This window comes from Haliaeetus albicilla, chromosome Z (assembly GCF_947461875.1).
Source record: "Haliaeetus albicilla chromosome Z, bHalAlb1.1, whole genome shotgun sequence".
Taxonomy (NCBI): domain Eukaryota; kingdom Metazoa; phylum Chordata; class Aves; order Accipitriformes; family Accipitridae; genus Haliaeetus; species Haliaeetus albicilla.
This window is the reverse complement of record NC_091516.1, coordinates 70,443,857-70,462,597: the sequence shown is the minus strand read 5'-3', so window position 1 is coordinate 70,462,597 and position 18,741 is coordinate 70,443,857. Positions and strand designations below refer to the sequence as shown.

The window sequence follows — 18,741 nt, the reverse complement described above, 5'->3', positions numbered from 1 at the left end:
TAGACAGCCTATGTACATGTACAAACACTTGTATTGACCATCAGCCTGCACTGAAAGCAACAGCTTTAGTCTTTCCTTACTGTTGTTAATTTCTCGCTCGTTATCATCCAAAGAGTTCAAAATAAAAGTAAACATTAAGCTCAGAATGCTATGTCAGTTAGAAATTTTTTTCATTGTGAAATAATTGAACATTGTTACTGTATGAGCTTTGCAGTAGTTTAATTTTGACAGCTGCACAACAGACAGTAAATGTTTAAAAAAAAAATTAAAAAGAAATTTTCCTGCAGCAAATCTAATCTGCCTGTGATAGCACAGTGCCCATTTTATGAGGCCACATTTATTCTCATAATTGGCTATTTCCTGTCCTTAAATGCCTATTTATTCATGTCTGCCACCTTTTTCTCAGTTTATTGGCCCTGCGGTCACCACATTATCTTTCTCTTCAAAATCAATTGACATTTTATGAAAAGAGTTTGCTAGATGTTTAGTTTAGTGAGGGTGGCATATAGAACATGTGCTTGTCACATTAAATAATTGCTGTTAAAAGTAGAGTATTCAGTGGCTTAACTATATGTACAATATATTCATTTACTTTATTTCAGTATTGTTATTGTTTTTATTTAGAGTAATGAATTGGCAGAACATTATTGGAGGATGCTCTAAGTAGAAGTATTCCAAATAGTGCTTTTTCACAGAAATTCCTGTGCAGTGCAAGCTAGCATTGCATTTGACACAGGCGTTGAATTTCTAGACATGCTTGGAGTTGCGGTCTAGGGAAGCTGAAACTTATGAATTATACAAATTAAAATATTAAAACTTGTAAGCTGCGCACAGACTAATTACTAACCCTAAGGTATTCTTGCTTTAATGATGGTCAGCTCTTTGTTAGCAGTGATACTGTTTTTCCTTCCATGCTCTGCCTTTCATTTTTTAAGGTGTTGCAAAGCTATTTCTGCTGCCTGGCACATATGAAGCCATTCTTCATTAGTTCAGTGTATGGTACAGCCAGGGTTATTCAGAAAGGGATCAAGCAAGGTAGATTGGCTTCAGCCACTCTGCGCAGTTATAAGCAGTCTCTGCTCATTACAACGTGAGACATCTTATTATATAGGAGGTTGTGGCATCAAATTTTATCCTGGATGCCTGCATGAAGCTTTGACCCTGAGCCACGCACAGCTTACTGCAAGAGAGCTGAGCCTTTTGGGTGGTGCTCAAGTCGTGTTTTTCTATGCTCAGTCATGTTAACTCCATCACAATTAAGTCCACACAGATTTTTTCTTTTTAAGAGAGGATTTTTACTCTTGTTAGATGAATGGTATCAAAAACATTCACATCAAAACTTATGTTTTGTGCTTATACAAGTGGTGTAATTAAAAACTACAATTTGCATCTGAAGCTGGATTTTTAAAATTCTCTTTGACTGCGTTCAGGTAAGGCATATTAGCTAACCTTGTTTCTAGTGTATGTTCTTTTTAATATTTATTGTTCACACACATAACAGGTTGTAGCTTTGGGAAAAAAAAAAAAAAAGTCAAGCAAGAGCCATGGGTTGAAGCTGAAGAGAAATCCTTCCAGAAGCTGGGAAGGAATTTCTACTGATTTGTTTTTTTGTCCAGCTGAATGCAAGTAAGCCAATGTGCTCTTGTTTGATGTGAAGAAAACCAGGTGCTGATGGAGAATGTTTGTTTCTAGGTGCCAGGTTGACCTGTCGACCCTGAGTAAAGAACAAACCCACAAGTTGGAGATGCCACTGGAGGAGGGAGAGGGCTGCCTGGTGTTGCTGGTCACTCTCACAGCCTCAGCTGCGGTCACTATCTCTGACCTCTCCGTCAACTCCCTGGAGGACCAGAAGGAGCGAGAGGAGATACTGAAGAGATATGTATGGAGTTCTTCTCTTTTGCCCTTTGTTTGAAAATGTTTGCTTGTATAAATAATAAGTATCGGGTGGGGGGAATATCTAAATATATCCATTATATCCTTATCATGCTCAGACAATGATAATCATTTAAACGTGTCAGTAATGCTATTACGGCTGGTACAGGTAACATCAAGAAGGCTACAAATCCTCCTTATTTTTTATGTCGTAATTCAGCTATTTGATATGAACATGTGACATGAAGAAGTTAATTTTACTGCCTTGCAGATAGTTTTTACCCAGCACAAAATAACTAAGGGGTCAGTCAGTGACTGTACAGGTTCTAGTGAGTTTTTGTGCCAAATGGTTTGAGGTGCCAATAGTTTTTGGCTTTTTGTTGATCATCTGCTAAGGGGCAAGAAAACTTTATTTTTTGTCTGCACATTAGAGGCCGGAGCAATATTTTGTATCATCAAAATAATTGTTTTAAACAATATTTCCATTTCAAAATATTCTTTAGCAAATTATTTTCATTTCCCAGCATCCTCACATTACACAGAATCTGTGTAGTTTTATCAAAGGAACAGAGAGGGGAGCTCTTACTCCAGCATTTGCTAATACCTAAATCAGTAAAAGTAACTGTCTCACTACACAGGGAGAAAGAAAAAAAAAAAAAAAAAAGCTATTTCCACTTAAAATTACAAAGCTTTTATTGTACAATGCTGCCAGGTGTTTAGAAAGGCTTCTCTAGACACTCAGCCGTTAAACCAAGCTCTGACTAACAAAGAGCCGCTTAATTTTTTTTAGATTTTAAAATATTCCTATTTCATGACTGACATCCTTTCAATAACTGAATTTAATAAAGATGTACCTTATCAGGCTGTGCAGATAACATGAAGTGCTAGTACTAATGCTGTACAATATTCTTCAAACAGATTAGCAGGATGTGCGCTTCAGCAAATTTATTCTGGCTATCTCCACTGAATCAGCTGTCTGCTAATGCTTGTACAACTCATACACCAATAGTGTTATCATAAACACAGTTTAATAGAGGTGACTTAGTGAGGCTAAACATAATATTCCTAAACCAACTGAGAGCTAAGGTATTGTGCACCATCTTTGAAAAATAATTACAATTAAGGGAGTTATTGCACATTTTTGAATCCACCAAGACAGTCTGTGGTTGTCAGAATAGATCTTTATAAATATAATAAATTTCTGATGGATACGTTTTTGAGGTGACACACTTCTTGCTAGCAAGTGCAACAATACCCTATTTCTGTGGATTATTGTGTGTGATGATATGGCAGTCAAGTGATACTGATGGTTTTGATAATTTAGTCACAGTATAGAAACATGTTGCGACTGTGTATTATTAATCGGTTTTTCTAAATTCTCAATTTTTTGTCCCCGGTGTAAAGCATAATTATGTGGTGTAAGATTGATCTATTTATTTCCATTTCTTACATATTCATGGATATGTGTCTTTTCTTATATTTACATTACTGTATGCATTTGAAAACACTTATATTTTTGGAAGATGTTCATATTGCAGAGGCATGGATTTCTCATTATGTGTTTTTGAAAATTGTAGCGTTGATATACCTTTTTGATAATTTTACTGTTTTTATTAAAATGACTGATGGGCAGCAGAAGAAAGAAATGACAAGGATTAACGAAATTCAAATAGTTTATTTTCACTGATGTTTCATTCGTCTTTGGTATCCATATCTCTACTTGAGAACCGATACAAAGAGTATGCAATTAGCAAGATGTAGCGTTACCCATTGAATGCCTGTATTTTGGGGTTTATTTTTTGTCCTCTTAAAAAATCTAGCTTCCATTTGAGAAATGTATTTTGCACCCTTTCTGCAGCCAAAAACAGTTAATGAGCTGACCTTGCCATCAGATCAAATAGCCTTGGAAAATGACTCTATTACTGTCATTTAACCATTTGTAGCTGAACATCAGAGCCTTACAAATTAAACAGGCATTACTGTTTGAACCATTATTTTACCACAATTGTCTGAAAAGATTAATTCCTTTTGGGGTGAGGAGGGGGGCGCATTAATGGGTACAGACCAAGAGAGATTGTATGACCTTTTCAGAACGGGTGTGCTGAACCCGCGGTCCCCCTTGTCACAGTTTAAAAACCAGAGGAGCTAGTTTAGAGAAGAAGTTGTTAGCATTCCATTTTTATTATGACATTTCACAGTCATCCGATTTAATGTCCCTTGACCAGATTGTCCACCGTGAGACGATGGGCTTGAAATGTTATTTAGAGCATTGATAAAAGGTGAGCAGTTCTAAGATGACAGCGAGTCATAAGGCTGGTGGTGTGACATTAATTTTCTCCATAACAGAGATGGAATAAGACGTCATGGTGACAAGCTGTCAATCAGTACTGGCCCCTCAGTGTATCTCGATGCCATAGGATGGGGTATTGCTTCTCCCATAATAGAGCTGAACTGAGATGCTCTCCCTGACAGCTGCTGCAGCCATACAGAAAATATATTATACAGCCTTTCATTAAAAAAATAAAGAGGACTCATCTCCAGAGCATTTCAATCTTTTCCCATCTATTGAGGGCTGAAAAGATTCACAGCAAATCACGGATTCCTCTGCTATGGAAATTTCAGGCTTCAGAAACCATGCGGGTTTTGAGGCCTTCAACAATAATCACAAATAAGAAGACAGAATATCATCTGATAAATCATTACTTAAAGTTATGTATTTAAAGTAATGTATTAAAGTCATTTGCTTCTCCCAGAGTCTCTGCCGTGGCATTGTATACATTTTCAGCAGTCTCCACAGTCACGATGTGCAGTAAATGAATCTAAGCCAGCTGACTTGCTGGAACTAAAAGTTAAAAATAATTATTCTGCTGCATACCAACAAAGGTAGCGAAGTGAAATACAGCACTGTTGCCTTTTTGCAGAATGAGCTTACCGGGATGAAATTTGGAAAAAAGGGGACTGTTCGGCATTGCAGGAAGGGGGGCAGTTGCTTGGCTCGCTCTGTGTTTGGTTTTTGCTTTGTTTTCTTTCTGCAGCCTGGTGTTTGTTTCGGTCATTGGGAAAGTTGGGTGTAATGTGGAAACATTTTTGTAAATCTTTTCACTTTCATCATGGTATTAAGGCAGAATTATCTCTGTTGTGGTACCAGTTCTGATAAGAAGCTTCCAAACCTTGATCATTATTGTAATAAATGAGGGATGGTGCCAACATGCTTTTGAATTATAGCAGAGCTATCCGTAACACTGTCTCTGCCACCCTCAGCCTGTAAGCACATAAACAGGGGACTGAGCGTGCACTGATTAAAGTTGACCATCAGAATTTTTAAGCCATGTTTCTGATGATTAACATACTAAAAATGGTAAAAATTTATTAGCCATTATCCTGTGATAACATGCATGCATGTATTTGTACGTAGGTAGCATGTGGGGCACTGCACTTACCTGGATTCCACAGTTCAGTATACCAAGGTCAAACCTCCGCTGTAAACAGTAAATGGTCAGTTGGGGCTTGTGAAACTAATATCAGAGTGTGATTTAACTGTTAGAATTGTCTTATTAATAAAAAGACAGGGATGCATATTATATGTCTAACATTTTAATGGGTAGATTATCTATGCATAAACATGTTGTAGTTTTTGCGAGCTGACATTTAATATTTCATTTAAGCATCACCTCTGGTTTTCAGATCAGTGATGTAATTTATTCTGGTTTTCCATAACAGTCGATTTTGCCTTCATAAATTAAAGAATTGTTGGCTTCGTGTTTTACCTGATGTTTGCATTCTCTAGAAATCTGGACATTATCAAAAGCAGTGGAAAAGGTTTCACCTGCACTGCATTAAAATTTTAGAAAAGGCCACAGGCATTAAATGCATTAGTCCAGATTTTAAAATACTTCGAAGTAAAGGTATGTGCTAGTATTTATGAAGAAGGTTTGCAAAGCCAACCAAAAATTAGGCCACATACATATATGATTTAAAATGGATTTGAAAATATAATTTTAGTCTCCTCTTTTGGAGTTCCTCTTCTAGTTATCTGAAAACTGAATTATTATGCCAGGTTTGTTATTAATTGATTGCAGATTCAAAGTTGCATTAGATGTTCTGTCATTTTAAATTCTGCAACTTTTAAATTATATTCAAAGTTAGAGCTTGAGAGTTTTAGCATATAACACCTAACTGGTGCAATACTCCCACTTTGTTACTTCTAGTTATTTGAAAAAAGAGCAGCAACAGAACACACTTTCCAAGCAGCTTTCTAAAATGATGTTGGGTGAATAAATATGCAAGTGTTAGTCTATTCTTTAATTTTTTCATCCTCTTTTTAATATATGTAAATATTGCAGAAATTTATGTTTAAAAAAATTAATGATTTATAGTAAGAGCTTTCTGCCATGGAATTGGAACCATCTTTTAATTCATGCTTTTGATCTTTTTTGCACGTGATTATTATGAAAATTAAGTTGTTACAATACTCTTTTGATTGTTTTTACTCATATTATCTTGCAAGCTATATGCAAGCTTATATATACATGTATACTATATGCAAGCTTGCATGTAATGGTCAACTATAACAAATAAAATATTGGCCTGAAGTCACTGTTCAAAATATTATTGGAGTCATCAAAGGGAAAATGTGAACATAGATCTCACAAAAGTATTCAGGGAGAGGAAGTGTTTTATTGTTTGTATTAATTTTGTTAATACACTGCTATAATTTAAAATTTTGATGGGCAGTGGTTCATGTACTAATAGGGGTTTAATTCAGTAGAATTAGTGTTATATAATCATTCATATTCTGATTTTTCCTTTGCATTTTTCATTGGTAAGTTGCAAAATACTGAAAGAAACACTGACAACTGTACACTCTTCAGAAAATAATGTTTAAAAGTATGAATACATTAGCCAGAATTACACTAACTTGTATCTGGGCTAGGGAGGAGACTACTAATATTGCTTTTGATTTGTTGTTTTTGCAATCCAGAATTATTTTTCTTTTTTCTATTTTTTAGCGTCCAATGATGATGTTCCATAACCTGAAGGATGTGGGATTTCTTCAGGTGAAGGTCATCAGGGCAGAAGCATTGATGGCAGCTGATGTCACAGGCAAGGATTCATTTAGTTTCTGTGACAGTAAATATCATAGTAAGACTGGGCCTTTTTAGAAGTGAAAAAAAATACGTTTAAAACAGAAGTTTATCTGAAGATTATTTTCGGTTTACACAGTCTCACCTCCTGCTCATTAAGGAAGAAATCCGCACACAAACAAAACTTTTGTAAGCAAGGCTGCAAGTCATTCTAATGCTAGCAGAGCCCTATGTAGGTTATTTCTCAGAAGGGTAAAATATATGTTTTTCTCCATCAGAGTTCCTGGAAAAAATACGTAGAAAATACTTCTTTTTCTAGTAGATAAATATATACAAAATTATCCAAATTAAAGCTGAATTCCAGAGGACAAGGCGAATGAAAGGTGCTAGACTTAGAGACTACTTCAAAGTTGTTGCCAAAAGAACTGCTTGATATCTGCCAGATATTTAGCAAGACTGCTGTTGGTTTCAGATATTTCAAATAAATGCAGTTTCCCATAACTACTGCTTATCTGTTTAAGAAGGGAAATAAGAAGAATCTTTTTTTTATTTTCTATTTTATGTGAAATAAGCAGAATGGATAATTTAACCTTTTGCTTTTCAAAATAAAGAAAAAGTATTTCAGCCATACTGACCATATGTCTCCAGAAATGTCCAAGTTATCTCCTGTAAGTACAATCACCTTCACAGTGCACAAGTTGAATGGAGCAAAATGAGCTTCTTCTGTGTCAGAAAATAGCCATCTCTGCTTTAAAAAAAAAAAAAAAAAAAAAAAAAAAAGGAAGAAAAAAAAGGAAACTATACTAACCTAGCTGGTTTAACTGCAGTTTGGACATACATGTTCTGTTATAGGAGCAGATGTAGGTATATAGGAACATAAGCACTTTTTAATAGTTCTTTGTAAATTAGCATGAGTACCAGTATTTATTTTTTTTCTCAGACAAGGTAACAGAGCAAACATTTTATTGCTGAAACTGATCATCCAGTTTGTGGCACGCAAAATAACAGATTCTATTTTCAGGGAGGTTGGAGAAATGCTTCTAAAGATTCCTCACTCTGCTTTGACCTTATAATCCAATGTGGTCTGAACAGAGAGAGAGATTAAGTTATTCAGGGGCAAATGGGATAATTCAGTCCCTGACCTCGTTCAGTCTTCGACTTTTCCAGATCAACATGTCGTTTGTGCTGGTTGAACAAATTTTTTGGAAATACATTTGATTCAATTAAAGATGTACAGAGCTACCAAAAATTTTCAGACATTGCATTTAGAATGACAGTCAGGAATATGAGGAAGAATACTCAATACCTTCCCGCGTCCCACATCTTTTGTTCGTTAGCAAGAAAAAACATTTATACAGCAGATATGTTTTGTAAGATGGCTGTGCATTCCAGACATTAGAGAAATCACTGTATATTGTGGACGAAAATACCTGGTATTTTGAAAAGGGTTTTTTTTTAAGTACTGTAGTAATTTATAGCTATTTTTAGTAACTTGTGGGTATGTACAGATCATTTGTTTCAGATTAAACTTCAAATAGTAATATTTAGAAATAACTCAAAGTAGTTATTTGGTGATTGTCAATAAATCATGTTTGCAAAAATTGTATAAAACTTGACCCTCCACCTTTATTCAACTGAGCAATACTTATTAGTCAGTGTGGAGAGTGCTGTCATCAGTGATATAACTTACACAACTCAGGATTGCTTGTGTGAGTAAAAGCTAAGGACTAGTTTGCTCTTCTTACTATATTTTTTATTCAGAGTTAATCTTTTGTCCTCCCCTGAGTCAGAAAAGTAGCTGAAACACCTGTATAGTACCTGTGTGGTTTGCTCTGTTTCCTGTCTGCTGAACATATCCCATTTCACTTTCAGGAATCTTTTGATGTGAAGTAATAAATCAAAATTTGTTAGTTTGGACTGAGTGGATTTTAAAAATCCTTAATATTCCATCATTAAGCATAAGCATAGACGGGAAAAGATTCCTGTAATCTTTTAAGTAGTCATCAATCTTACTACAGTTGCAAGGATTTTTTTTTTTCTCCTTTCAAAATGCGAAATTTTTCTTTTGTTACCATACATTCATTGAGCAGCATTGTAATACTGTATTAACTCTGTGTGAATAAAGAGCAATTGAGACTCCCATTGAATGAATGAGTAAAAAGCACAAATTACTTTTTAATGAAACCCTCAATTCTCCTCCTTTCCACAGAAAGCCCATAGCCTTGTTCAGCTGAATGCTACTACAGTAGGTCACTTCAGTTAAGCCCCTAATAAACTGTTGATAGTTGAGGGCAGTTTTTTCTCCAGTCTCAATAGCCCAGTGTTGGACAGTGCACTTCAAATGATTAACGTTAGTGCAGATTTTTTTTTTAAAAAGAGAGAGATAAAGGGTGGTGTTTCAGGCCTCAGTTTACAACCCCCCCACATACACACGCCTTGAACAAGGCGCCAGGGTGGGCTGAAATTTCGGTGAAGTTGTGCGCACGGGGAGCAAGTGGGCACTACTGGTTTGAAAGTGGGACCCTGCTCGAACGTGCCATCACTGGGGTTTAAAAATACCCCAGAAAAGAACAAAGTGAGACTTCTCACTCAGTCTGCTTGCAAGGAAGTCTAGGAAAGGGAGGACTACTGAGGGGTTAAGAGATTCCCCCCCAGTGCTTGAAAGCTAACCTTGATTTTGGGGAGAGCTGAAAAATAAGAGTGTCTTCCAGGACTGGAGCCTTTGAGAGAATTGCCAGGTCTATGAGGATGTTTCCCCCAGCGAAACAGCATCTGTCCATGGTCAAAACACAATTTCATGCAAAGTCATGTTCTGTTGCAAATTGTGGTCACAGCAAATACCCCTTGCTGGAAAATACGTATTTTTTATGTGTTTTTTTGAAACTATAATCTAACAAATGGAAAGACACTGAGTGTGGCGTTTACTTTTTCCTTCTCCTCGTGAGAAGAAAGTGTCATTTAAATCTCCCATTGCGTTTTAGCTATTCAGCGCAAGACTATTTTCTCCCTAAATCCTCAGCTAAAAGAAGTCACATTTTCCCCTTTGCCCACATCTTTGCTTGCTTGTGGTTCCTCTGGAAGAGAGGCAGACCTTCTCGAGGGTTCGGCTGCTTGCGGAGCCCTGGCGTTGCAGCCTGCGTGCCTACAGCGACGTCCTTTTTCGCGAGGAAATATTCCGATGGTGCAGTAAAACGCACAGTGCAGTGGACTCATCGTGCCAGTCGGCCTCTGAAATTAATACCTGTTCTGTTCACCCAACCCATACGAGTTTTGGAAAGCAGTAGACCCTTCACCATGACCTAGTGCCAGTTTAGGCAATAGTCAGCTAAGAATATTCCTTCTGCAGCAAAGTGAGGTACAGCTGGGTCATGGAGGAAGGCTGCTGCCTTTGCAGGCAGTGCTTGCGTCTCCTTTGCTGGGGCAGATGCGTTCCTCCTTTTCCTTGTACCACGAAGCAAAATTCAAAACCTCTGCCTTATAATTGGCGAGAAGCAGGCAGGGTGGGAAAAGATGTGCCACAGGTTTGATCAACTTCAGCAAAAAGTCCCATTATTTTAAGGAATAATGGTTAGCGACTCGGATTCATTAGCAGAGCAAAATCCAAGCTCCGCGCGATGGCCTGCCTGGAAAACAGTTTGTTTTGCTGTCTTTGGGCTTTAATTAAGACGTGTTCAATTCTAGCCCCCTGGCTCCCCGCTCCCCCTGCCCCCACCCTGCGTGCTGTGTCACAGACCGGCGATCAGACGCTTTCAGATGGTCCAGCCCATGACTTTGACCTTCTGCGCGGTCCGGCGTTCCCTGGGGAACCGTTCAGCTCATGAGGTCTGATTTCACACTTCCAGGATGCCTCGGCTCTCTTAACAATGACAGGGAGACAAAGCCCTTTAGAGCGGGCCGCATGGGGACTTGTTTAAATTGGAAACTAGAGAGGAGTCAAGGAACAAGGTTACAGGCTACAGAATAGTGCTTTTAATAAAGAGCTCACAGCTCTGGTTCAGCTCAAAGAGGGCTACCTCTGTACAATTAATTGAGACATTTATCTGGAGCATCTCAGGCCTCTACTTTCTCACAGAATTATGTGATAAATATCAGCTAAGAGGCAAATGAGATGTGCATGAAATGAATTTTTAACACTTTGATTACTGTGTCTCCAGTCTTCATTAGAAGTAAATTTATTTGTATTTCTGACCTCATTATTAATCAATTGTCTGCGGGTTTTTTTGGGTACTGTGATTTCAGAACCTGGTGTATCAGACAGATTTTACTAAAGAGCTCGGTGATATTTAGGTTTACAGTCAAAAGCTTTTCAGGCTTCTCCTCCTCTGAAGAACAGAAACGAAGCATAGAAAATGAGGCAGAATTTTTTTTTTCTTCTTTTTCAGTTTTATGTCTGGAATTCAGCCTCTCTTCTAAGAAAATTCCATGTTAAAATTTTGATTAAAGTACTTGAAAGTAGGATGAAGATACCAAGATGGCTAAATGTGCAGAATGTAAATGAGTTTGCTAAAATCTGTTCTACTAAAATGTCCTAATACCACATGTGCAAAAATAGTCTTTGAAATTGTTCTTCAAATGCTAGGAAATGTCAGAGTGATGTACACAAACGTAAAATTCACAAAGGTATGGAAGCCCATGCATGTAAAATTGAAGGAATAAATTCAGAGGCCCTTTGGAAATATGGTTCCAAAAGTAATTTGCTCTGTCAATTAGTGCAACCGGATTTCAATATACACTTGAATTATCTTCACAAAGTACGGAAATCTACTAGATGGGCAGTATTCTATGGTAGATAAAATCTCACCTGGTCCTATCATATAGGTTGCCTGAAGACATCGGTCCAATATCATGTACTGCAGAACTACTTTATTTTAAGAAAGTAGCAGTTTTAGGATACTAGTGGCAAAATTAGGATTTAAAAAACATTTTTGGTTAACCATAGCATTTAGAATTAAATATACTTGTGATTATTAACTTTTTTTTTTTTTTTCATTCTGTAAGTATTCTGTGGAAATGAATTTAACATGATTGTGGCACTACATTGAATTGCCTGGTAAGATATCTCACACATTCATGATACCAGTCCGTTGCAACATGTTCGCAGCGCCACTGTTAAGGAGGAATTATCATTCTCATTTTAAAGATGGAAAATTAAGAAAGGTTAACTGACTCAGCTAAGGCTGACAGAGCAAGTCCTTGTCAAAGCTGGCATTTGGCTTGGGTCCTGTACTTAATCCATTAGATAAGGCAGCTTCTCATGCTATTGAGCCATTCCTTCTCCTGGCCAAAGGTCAGACTGACTGCTCTGTTGCAAGCAGCTGGCTGGCAGGGAGCTTGGAACAACATTAGTGACATTAGCGTCTGCATGAGTGGCACTGCCCCCCCAGAGTCATGAACTGGCTGTCTTGTCTTCCCCCAAAATAAAGGCCTTTTTTGGCTGTGGGGACTTAGATCCATAATGGACAGGCATGGCCAGCGGTAGGGGAGAACCATAATAGCCTATGAAATATTCAAACAATATTTCAGCTTTCATAACCACGTTAAACTTGGTTGAACTTTGCGAAGTTGTGGTTTGTGAACTTGACTGTTAAAAGTAGAAATGGAATTGGGATCTCTTATTAAATTTTTAAACTATCCAAAACATTTTTGGTAGTCTTTGTGATTCTAGTTCAGTTTTGATAATGTAATTTCAAGAATGCAAAAATTCATGTAATACTTAGTTCAGAATAAAGTCAGTGATTTGCATAAAATCAGTTCATGGTCTACTCAATGCTGGAGCTGACTTTCTGTCACTTCATATAACTTTATGGACTGATCAGTGGCAGGTAAATACTAAATGCCAATCTCTATTTAGCCTGCCATGTGGGTCCTTTTGTTGAGAAAACTGTTGAAGAAACAAAACTAGGAAATTGTTTGTGTCTCTGGATGTATACTGAAGCAATGCATGCTTCCTGCAGCCATGGTAGAAGTATCTCTACAGGGCTCATGGGGAGCTCGCCCCATGCCATCTGCTGTCCCTTGGGAATTAATCCTTATGAAGTACAATAAATTTATCAGGGGGACAGGTAGATCTGCTGTATGCTTATTGGCTTGCATCTACTCTGAAAAGCAATTGCACCCATGGTAGTTCCTTGTAAGAGTCCAGGGCAGCCCTGATTAAGAAAGAAAGAGTTGTTCTACAGTGACTGGTGGTCTTTCTGGTTTTTTATTTTCTTTCCTACAGGCTGGATTTTCAAAGATTGAAAACAGAAGAGCAAGATGTTTATGACTGTACACAGGTGGTTTTTGCCACTCTAAAAGAGGGAATCATCTTACTGCATAAAATATGGATGTGTCCATATGTTTGTTTACTAAAGTCTTCTTTTCTACAATATTAACCAAATAATATGCAGATGACATGCATTTTTCTGGAGACAAATGCATGTATTTAATAGACTTTTATAATAAAAGGACATCACAGTTTAACTTGTGCAAAACATGGCAAGCAAGAAATGTAAATTTAAGCTTTGATAGCTTTTCATCAGGGAGAACTCTGCTTTGTGTACAATTGGAGCTAGAAAGTGAGTGCAGAAGTGCAATTACGTTGAATTGAAGTCCCTATTTGGAAGAATTGCTGTGCCCCAAAATGAATTTTTGCTGGGAAAACAATCTACCAAGAATCAAAATTTTTATTGGACAACTTCCCCTTCAGGGACAGTTGAAGGCTGTATCTGTTTAATTTGCCCAGAAATATGAATTATATTGTATTGCAGTTTGACAGCTCTAATTTTCAGGTAAAGTTCATATTTGTACAGGCAAAAGATAGTTGCATCTGAATTGGTCACATGTCATTTGGTCACTTCTGAAAAAGCAGTACTTTTGGAGTTGAATTTGAGATGATGCCCAACATTTTGTTGGGCAGAGTTGAGCTCACCTCCAGCCTGGAAGATGGGCTGCAGTGACACATGTCTGAGACCAGTCCACCAGCCCTAGAACATAAGTTCACAAGGGTTCACAAGCCACCTAACATCTTTGGTGCTTGCTGATGAGTTCCAGCATAGCGAGCCAGCTGATCTACAAATGTGGAAGTCCTGTGGTCTTTGAACTGGTGGAAAGGACCTTTCCCAAACTTCTACAAGTGAAAAACACGGCAGAACTGTTAGGCAATGTGGTGCTGTAGCTACTTGAGAAGAACATCCAGAAGCTAAAACTGCGTGGAGGTTGAGTTCTAAATATTTTGAGAAGCAGTTAAAATTTGTCACTATTTAGGTCTCTCTTCTGTGAGGAAAAAGTGTATTTTATATACTTGCTGGGGGGAAAAAAGTTATTCCAGTGACCAACCTTCTGAGATCCAGAGAATTAATCTGAGCTCTGAACTGACTATTTCTTTTGTGAAGGACTTCCTGGGCTGTGGGAGATTTTGAGTTTTGAAGCAAATAACAAATAAGACCTCTCTAGTTCCTGGTTAGCCTCTCTTGCAGCTTAACCACTGTCGTAGAGTTGGGCAGGTTTCAGCTGATGGGTATACAGTTCATCCAGGGGGATGTGGTAGTTCTGAGAAGTAAGGTGACAAGTAAAAGACTAACATGTTAATTAACATGAAGGGCACAACATGAAGGACACAGGGTTGACTGAAGTAAAATACTTTACTTAGATCTAAGTAAAGTAATCTCAGTTTGTGCTCCAGTCTTGCTGACTGTCTAAAGATTAAATGCAATACAGCATAGCAAAACAAGGATATCTGTCAAACTAGATGCAATGTGTGGCATGATGAATAAAATGGGAAGCTTCAAAAGATAAGTAGTTCTTTAATTTTTTTTCAGTGGTAGCCCACATTACAAAGTAGAGTTCCTTCTAGGGGACATTCTCAGACAATCCAGGTCTGTAATGGGTAAAGGGCAAAAAAAGGTGAGGGAGATCCATCAAAAGAGACTCTGCTTTCCCTTGCAGATTATTATGCATATTATGTAACTTAGCACTTTATTTCTGTCATTTCAGGAGCCCTTAGGACTGTACAAGTAGAGTCCAAAAAGCATGAGATGTTACAGCAACAAAATGGATTAATGAGATCTGTTTTACTTCTTATTGAGGTTTACTGCAGGTCTGATTTCAGTAAATTGGAAGGTGTACTTCACTGGTTTTTACTAACTACTTCTATCATGAATTCCTTCCAACAGTGCTAAGTGTAATAGTGATTAGTCCCACTAAGGTCATGGGATTGCTCAAAATCATAAGTGCTGGTTTCAGTGGTGCTGGGAGCATGTTTTTAAAGTGTAAGTGCCTTAAGCAGGTGGTGGTCGTCTTACCCTTGCACAGCACTGAGCACACATTTAGGGCTGTATTCAGAAGACCTTTGTGGATGTCCTCCTGATCGATAGAGTTAAGTACCTCTGAAGTCACTGGAAGAGTAGCTGGAGGCCTACAAAAGGCACGGATCAGGGAGCTAGTTGGAAGATCCTCAGTAGACACAGGGATTTGGGTAGAATTTCTTGACATATGACAGGTGATATACAGTGATATATGACAGTCGTGATTTAGTCTGTAGTGAAAGGCATACCTGTGTTGACAACATAATTTCGAATGATTGTAATTGAGCTTAGGCAGCACAAGTCTAATCAAAGGTTTTTAAGTGTACTTTTAGAACTGCTAGATGGACAGCGCATACTGTTCTGAGCATGTGTGGTTCTTTTACATAAAATTGAGGAAAACTGTGCTAGTTGCACTAACTAGACAGAAGCTGTCTGAGGCTGCCTTGGTTAAAGTATGTGTTGTGCTTAAGGTACTGGTTTTGAATAATATAGTGATGAATATAAGTTGTAAGTTCCTGGTTTCCTTGGTCCTCCTAGAGACCAAGGAGACCTAAAGATGACGCCTTTAATATTTTAGTACTCTCTTAAGGCTTTCATTGGGAATGATCCCACTATTTTGAACACTCTGGCAATGCAGCAGGTTGCCATGGCTTTCAGTGAGGTTTAAGATTGCAGTTATTCTTTCTAATAATGAGAAATTGAAAGATGACAGATGGATATGAGTTTCACCAAGTACTTGTACATTGCTCTGGCTTTGTCTTTCTGGATCCTGTTCACTTATTTGGGTTGGTATCCAAATAACGTTTGCACATACCATATGTTTAGCACGTCAGCGAAGAGTGTTGCGTTTAAGATACCCAGCTTGGTTATGAGTGTTTTAGCATATGGAAGAAGTGCCCATAGATGATGGTGAAGGGCTTTGCATATGGGAACTTCATAGCCTCCTCATATGGTAAAAACAGTATTCCTTAGTAGAGATATTCATAGCTGGAAAACTTTTACTTGTCAGCGATGATATTTGGGCCTTCCCTTGTACTATTTTACAATATTACTTTTTGTCAAATTTGGTCTCGAACTCTTTTCAAGTTATAGGGGGGAGGAGACATGAAATGTTGAGTGTGAAGGGGGATTTTTTTAATTCTGAAAACCGTTTGTCTTTGGTTTGATCGAGGACCTCTGTGATTGATCTTACATATTATTTAGCTTTCTTAAGTGGGTTGATATCCATATAAATCTATAAGGAGAGTCACTGAAAAAGTGCAGATGTGGAAAATAAATGAATGTAGTAAATACTTTCTCTTTGTTTACAGAAGGTGGCTTTTAGACACTGCAGTGCATTTTCCTGTGTCTGTATGCAATTACTAAGCACAAATCACATTGTACCATCATATGCAAATAAGATTGATGATACTTTAAAAAAGGAGATAAAATAATATCATCTAGCTCACCTGCTATGTCAGTTCTGCCTTGTTGTTTTAACTATCTTCTGGGTGTTTCTTTTTCAAATACTGAAACCTAAACAACCTAAATAAATATGTTAACGTTTCCTACCACCTTTTAGGCTTGTGAAGTAGGAAAACGTTGAGATGTATGATATATCCATCTCTGCTGACTAATGAATTAATCATTTTTCAAGTTTAATAGGAAAGATTCAGCTATATATTATTTTCTAGAGAAGGTAAACATCAACTCTAACTTTAATTCACAATGTGTTTAAAACAATTATTCTTTATCATTAAAGTTAATAATATGCACATTAACCTCTGATGTAGTCTGAATCAATACTGCAGTTTGGGAGATGTGACCCCTGGACAGCTTTGTCTAAATATTGATTTCATTGTCATTTGTATAAGGTATGAAACAAATTACATGCCTCCCTAATATCATTAATGTAGCCCCATTGAGCTGCTCAATTTATGGCTTCTTATAATGCACGACAAAGCAGTACGGAATTATTGAAGACATTGTGAAATACAATTGCTTAGATTTGATTGTGGAAGGCCAATGCCAACACTCAATAACTTTCAAACACTGTGCTGTCCAAAGAAAGTCCAGAGTCAAGAATGAGCCACTTGGTAGTATGCAACTCAGTTGTTAATTTCCATCAGACAAAGTTCCCTTGGGTTCTGGGAGCAGCAATTTATTCTACAGCTTTCTGCTTACATATCTGTAGCCTTACACGAAAATAATGCATATACTTGTATTCTGTGCCAAAGGCAAATGTTGTTCCCTCTGATTACTGGAGGAGATCAAAATAGGTAGGAGGGATAGCATCCCTCTGTCTTGGCCAGCATTTATAGTGGTTGTCATTACTGTCATAATTTGAAATACGAGTTAAATAATTTACTCCACACTGATTTCTTCCCTTTATTGCCTCTTTATTGCAACTGTCTTCTCACCATGCCCCTCATGTTTTCATTACTGCTCCTTCCATCATAGCTGTTCCTCAGATCTTCCTCGCAACTCCTTCTTAGCCTTCCAGGAAATTTCAGGGTTGCCCCAAAACCCTGGAGATATCAATCTTCCCTACTTTTTCTTGATCCCTCTTTGGAGAGCTCCTTTTTTACTCAGGCAAACTGTTGTTAAGCATGAGATTCTGGTGTCTCCTTTCCTTCTTCTCCTTTCCAAATACAAACCTTGGCCTTGTGGATATCTAAGAAAAAGCTTAGTCTAAGTTTCATGTCATCCCCCTAAACTTTCAGTCTGCATGATTTTTCATGTGCTTTGCTTGGTATCTAAGCACTGCTCACCTGCAGTCATTGGCTGTAAACTGCTTATTTCACATTCAGGGGCACCCACCCCCACACAGTTCCTTTCCCCATTCTTTTTCTTTAGCTTAAAAAAACCCCAACTTCCATATCCAGTCCAGGATACTGCTTCCATTATCTACATATTACATTTTCAAAGCAGCATCTTCATACTTTCTCCTGTGGTGGCTTTCATGCTGAGGGACCTTCTTGTAAATATATGCAAAGCTACTTCATTGTGCTTTAATGTATACAAAAATCTCAACCACGCTTGAGCTTCTGCTGTGCTGAGACTACAGCCCATCATTCCAGCTGATATCGTCTCATTGTTTAATTGTACTTGCCCATTTTCTCTGGTATTAGGCTTTTATCTGAGACTGTCTTTAAGGCTTTTTGATTTTGGGGAGAGGATTTGTACAGCGTGAAACATGTAGGGCATAGTAATCTTTGGATAAGTATCATAGGTGCTATGTTATTACAAATAATATGGAATAATACATTTCCTACATATCAAAATGCTCTAATTATGTTATCATTACAGTCAATGTAGGATTGGCACCATTAAAGTAAAGTTCTCTTAGCTGTCTCAGAAGGGTGCTTGGCACCTTTTAGGAACATGCTGTTTTTTCATCAGAAAAGTCTGTATGGTGATTTTTCTTTTCTTTTCTTTTCTTTTTTTTTTTTAAAGACAAAAAAGATGTTCTTTTAGGATTACAGAGATGAACAGTCTGTTATGATCAACTTGAATATAAT

At 37.5% G+C, this 18,741-nt stretch overlaps 1 protein-coding gene across 4 annotated transcripts in view; it reads left to right on the top strand.

The window, feature by feature from the left end:
* Nucleotides 1–18,741, top strand: part of MCTP1 (multiple C2 and transmembrane domain containing 1) — a 288,852-nt gene that overhangs the window by 170,011 nt on the left and 100,100 nt on the right. For all 4 annotated transcript variants that reach the window (XM_069777634.1, XM_069777635.1, XM_069777638.1 and 1 more), the window contains 2 exons: nt 1,693–1,879; nt 6,882–6,975. In XM_069777634.1, the coding sequence (XP_069633735.1) occupies nt 1,693–1,879; nt 6,882–6,975 (281 nt within the window). The remainder of the gene's footprint in view (nt 1–1,692; nt 1,880–6,881; nt 6,976–18,741) is intronic.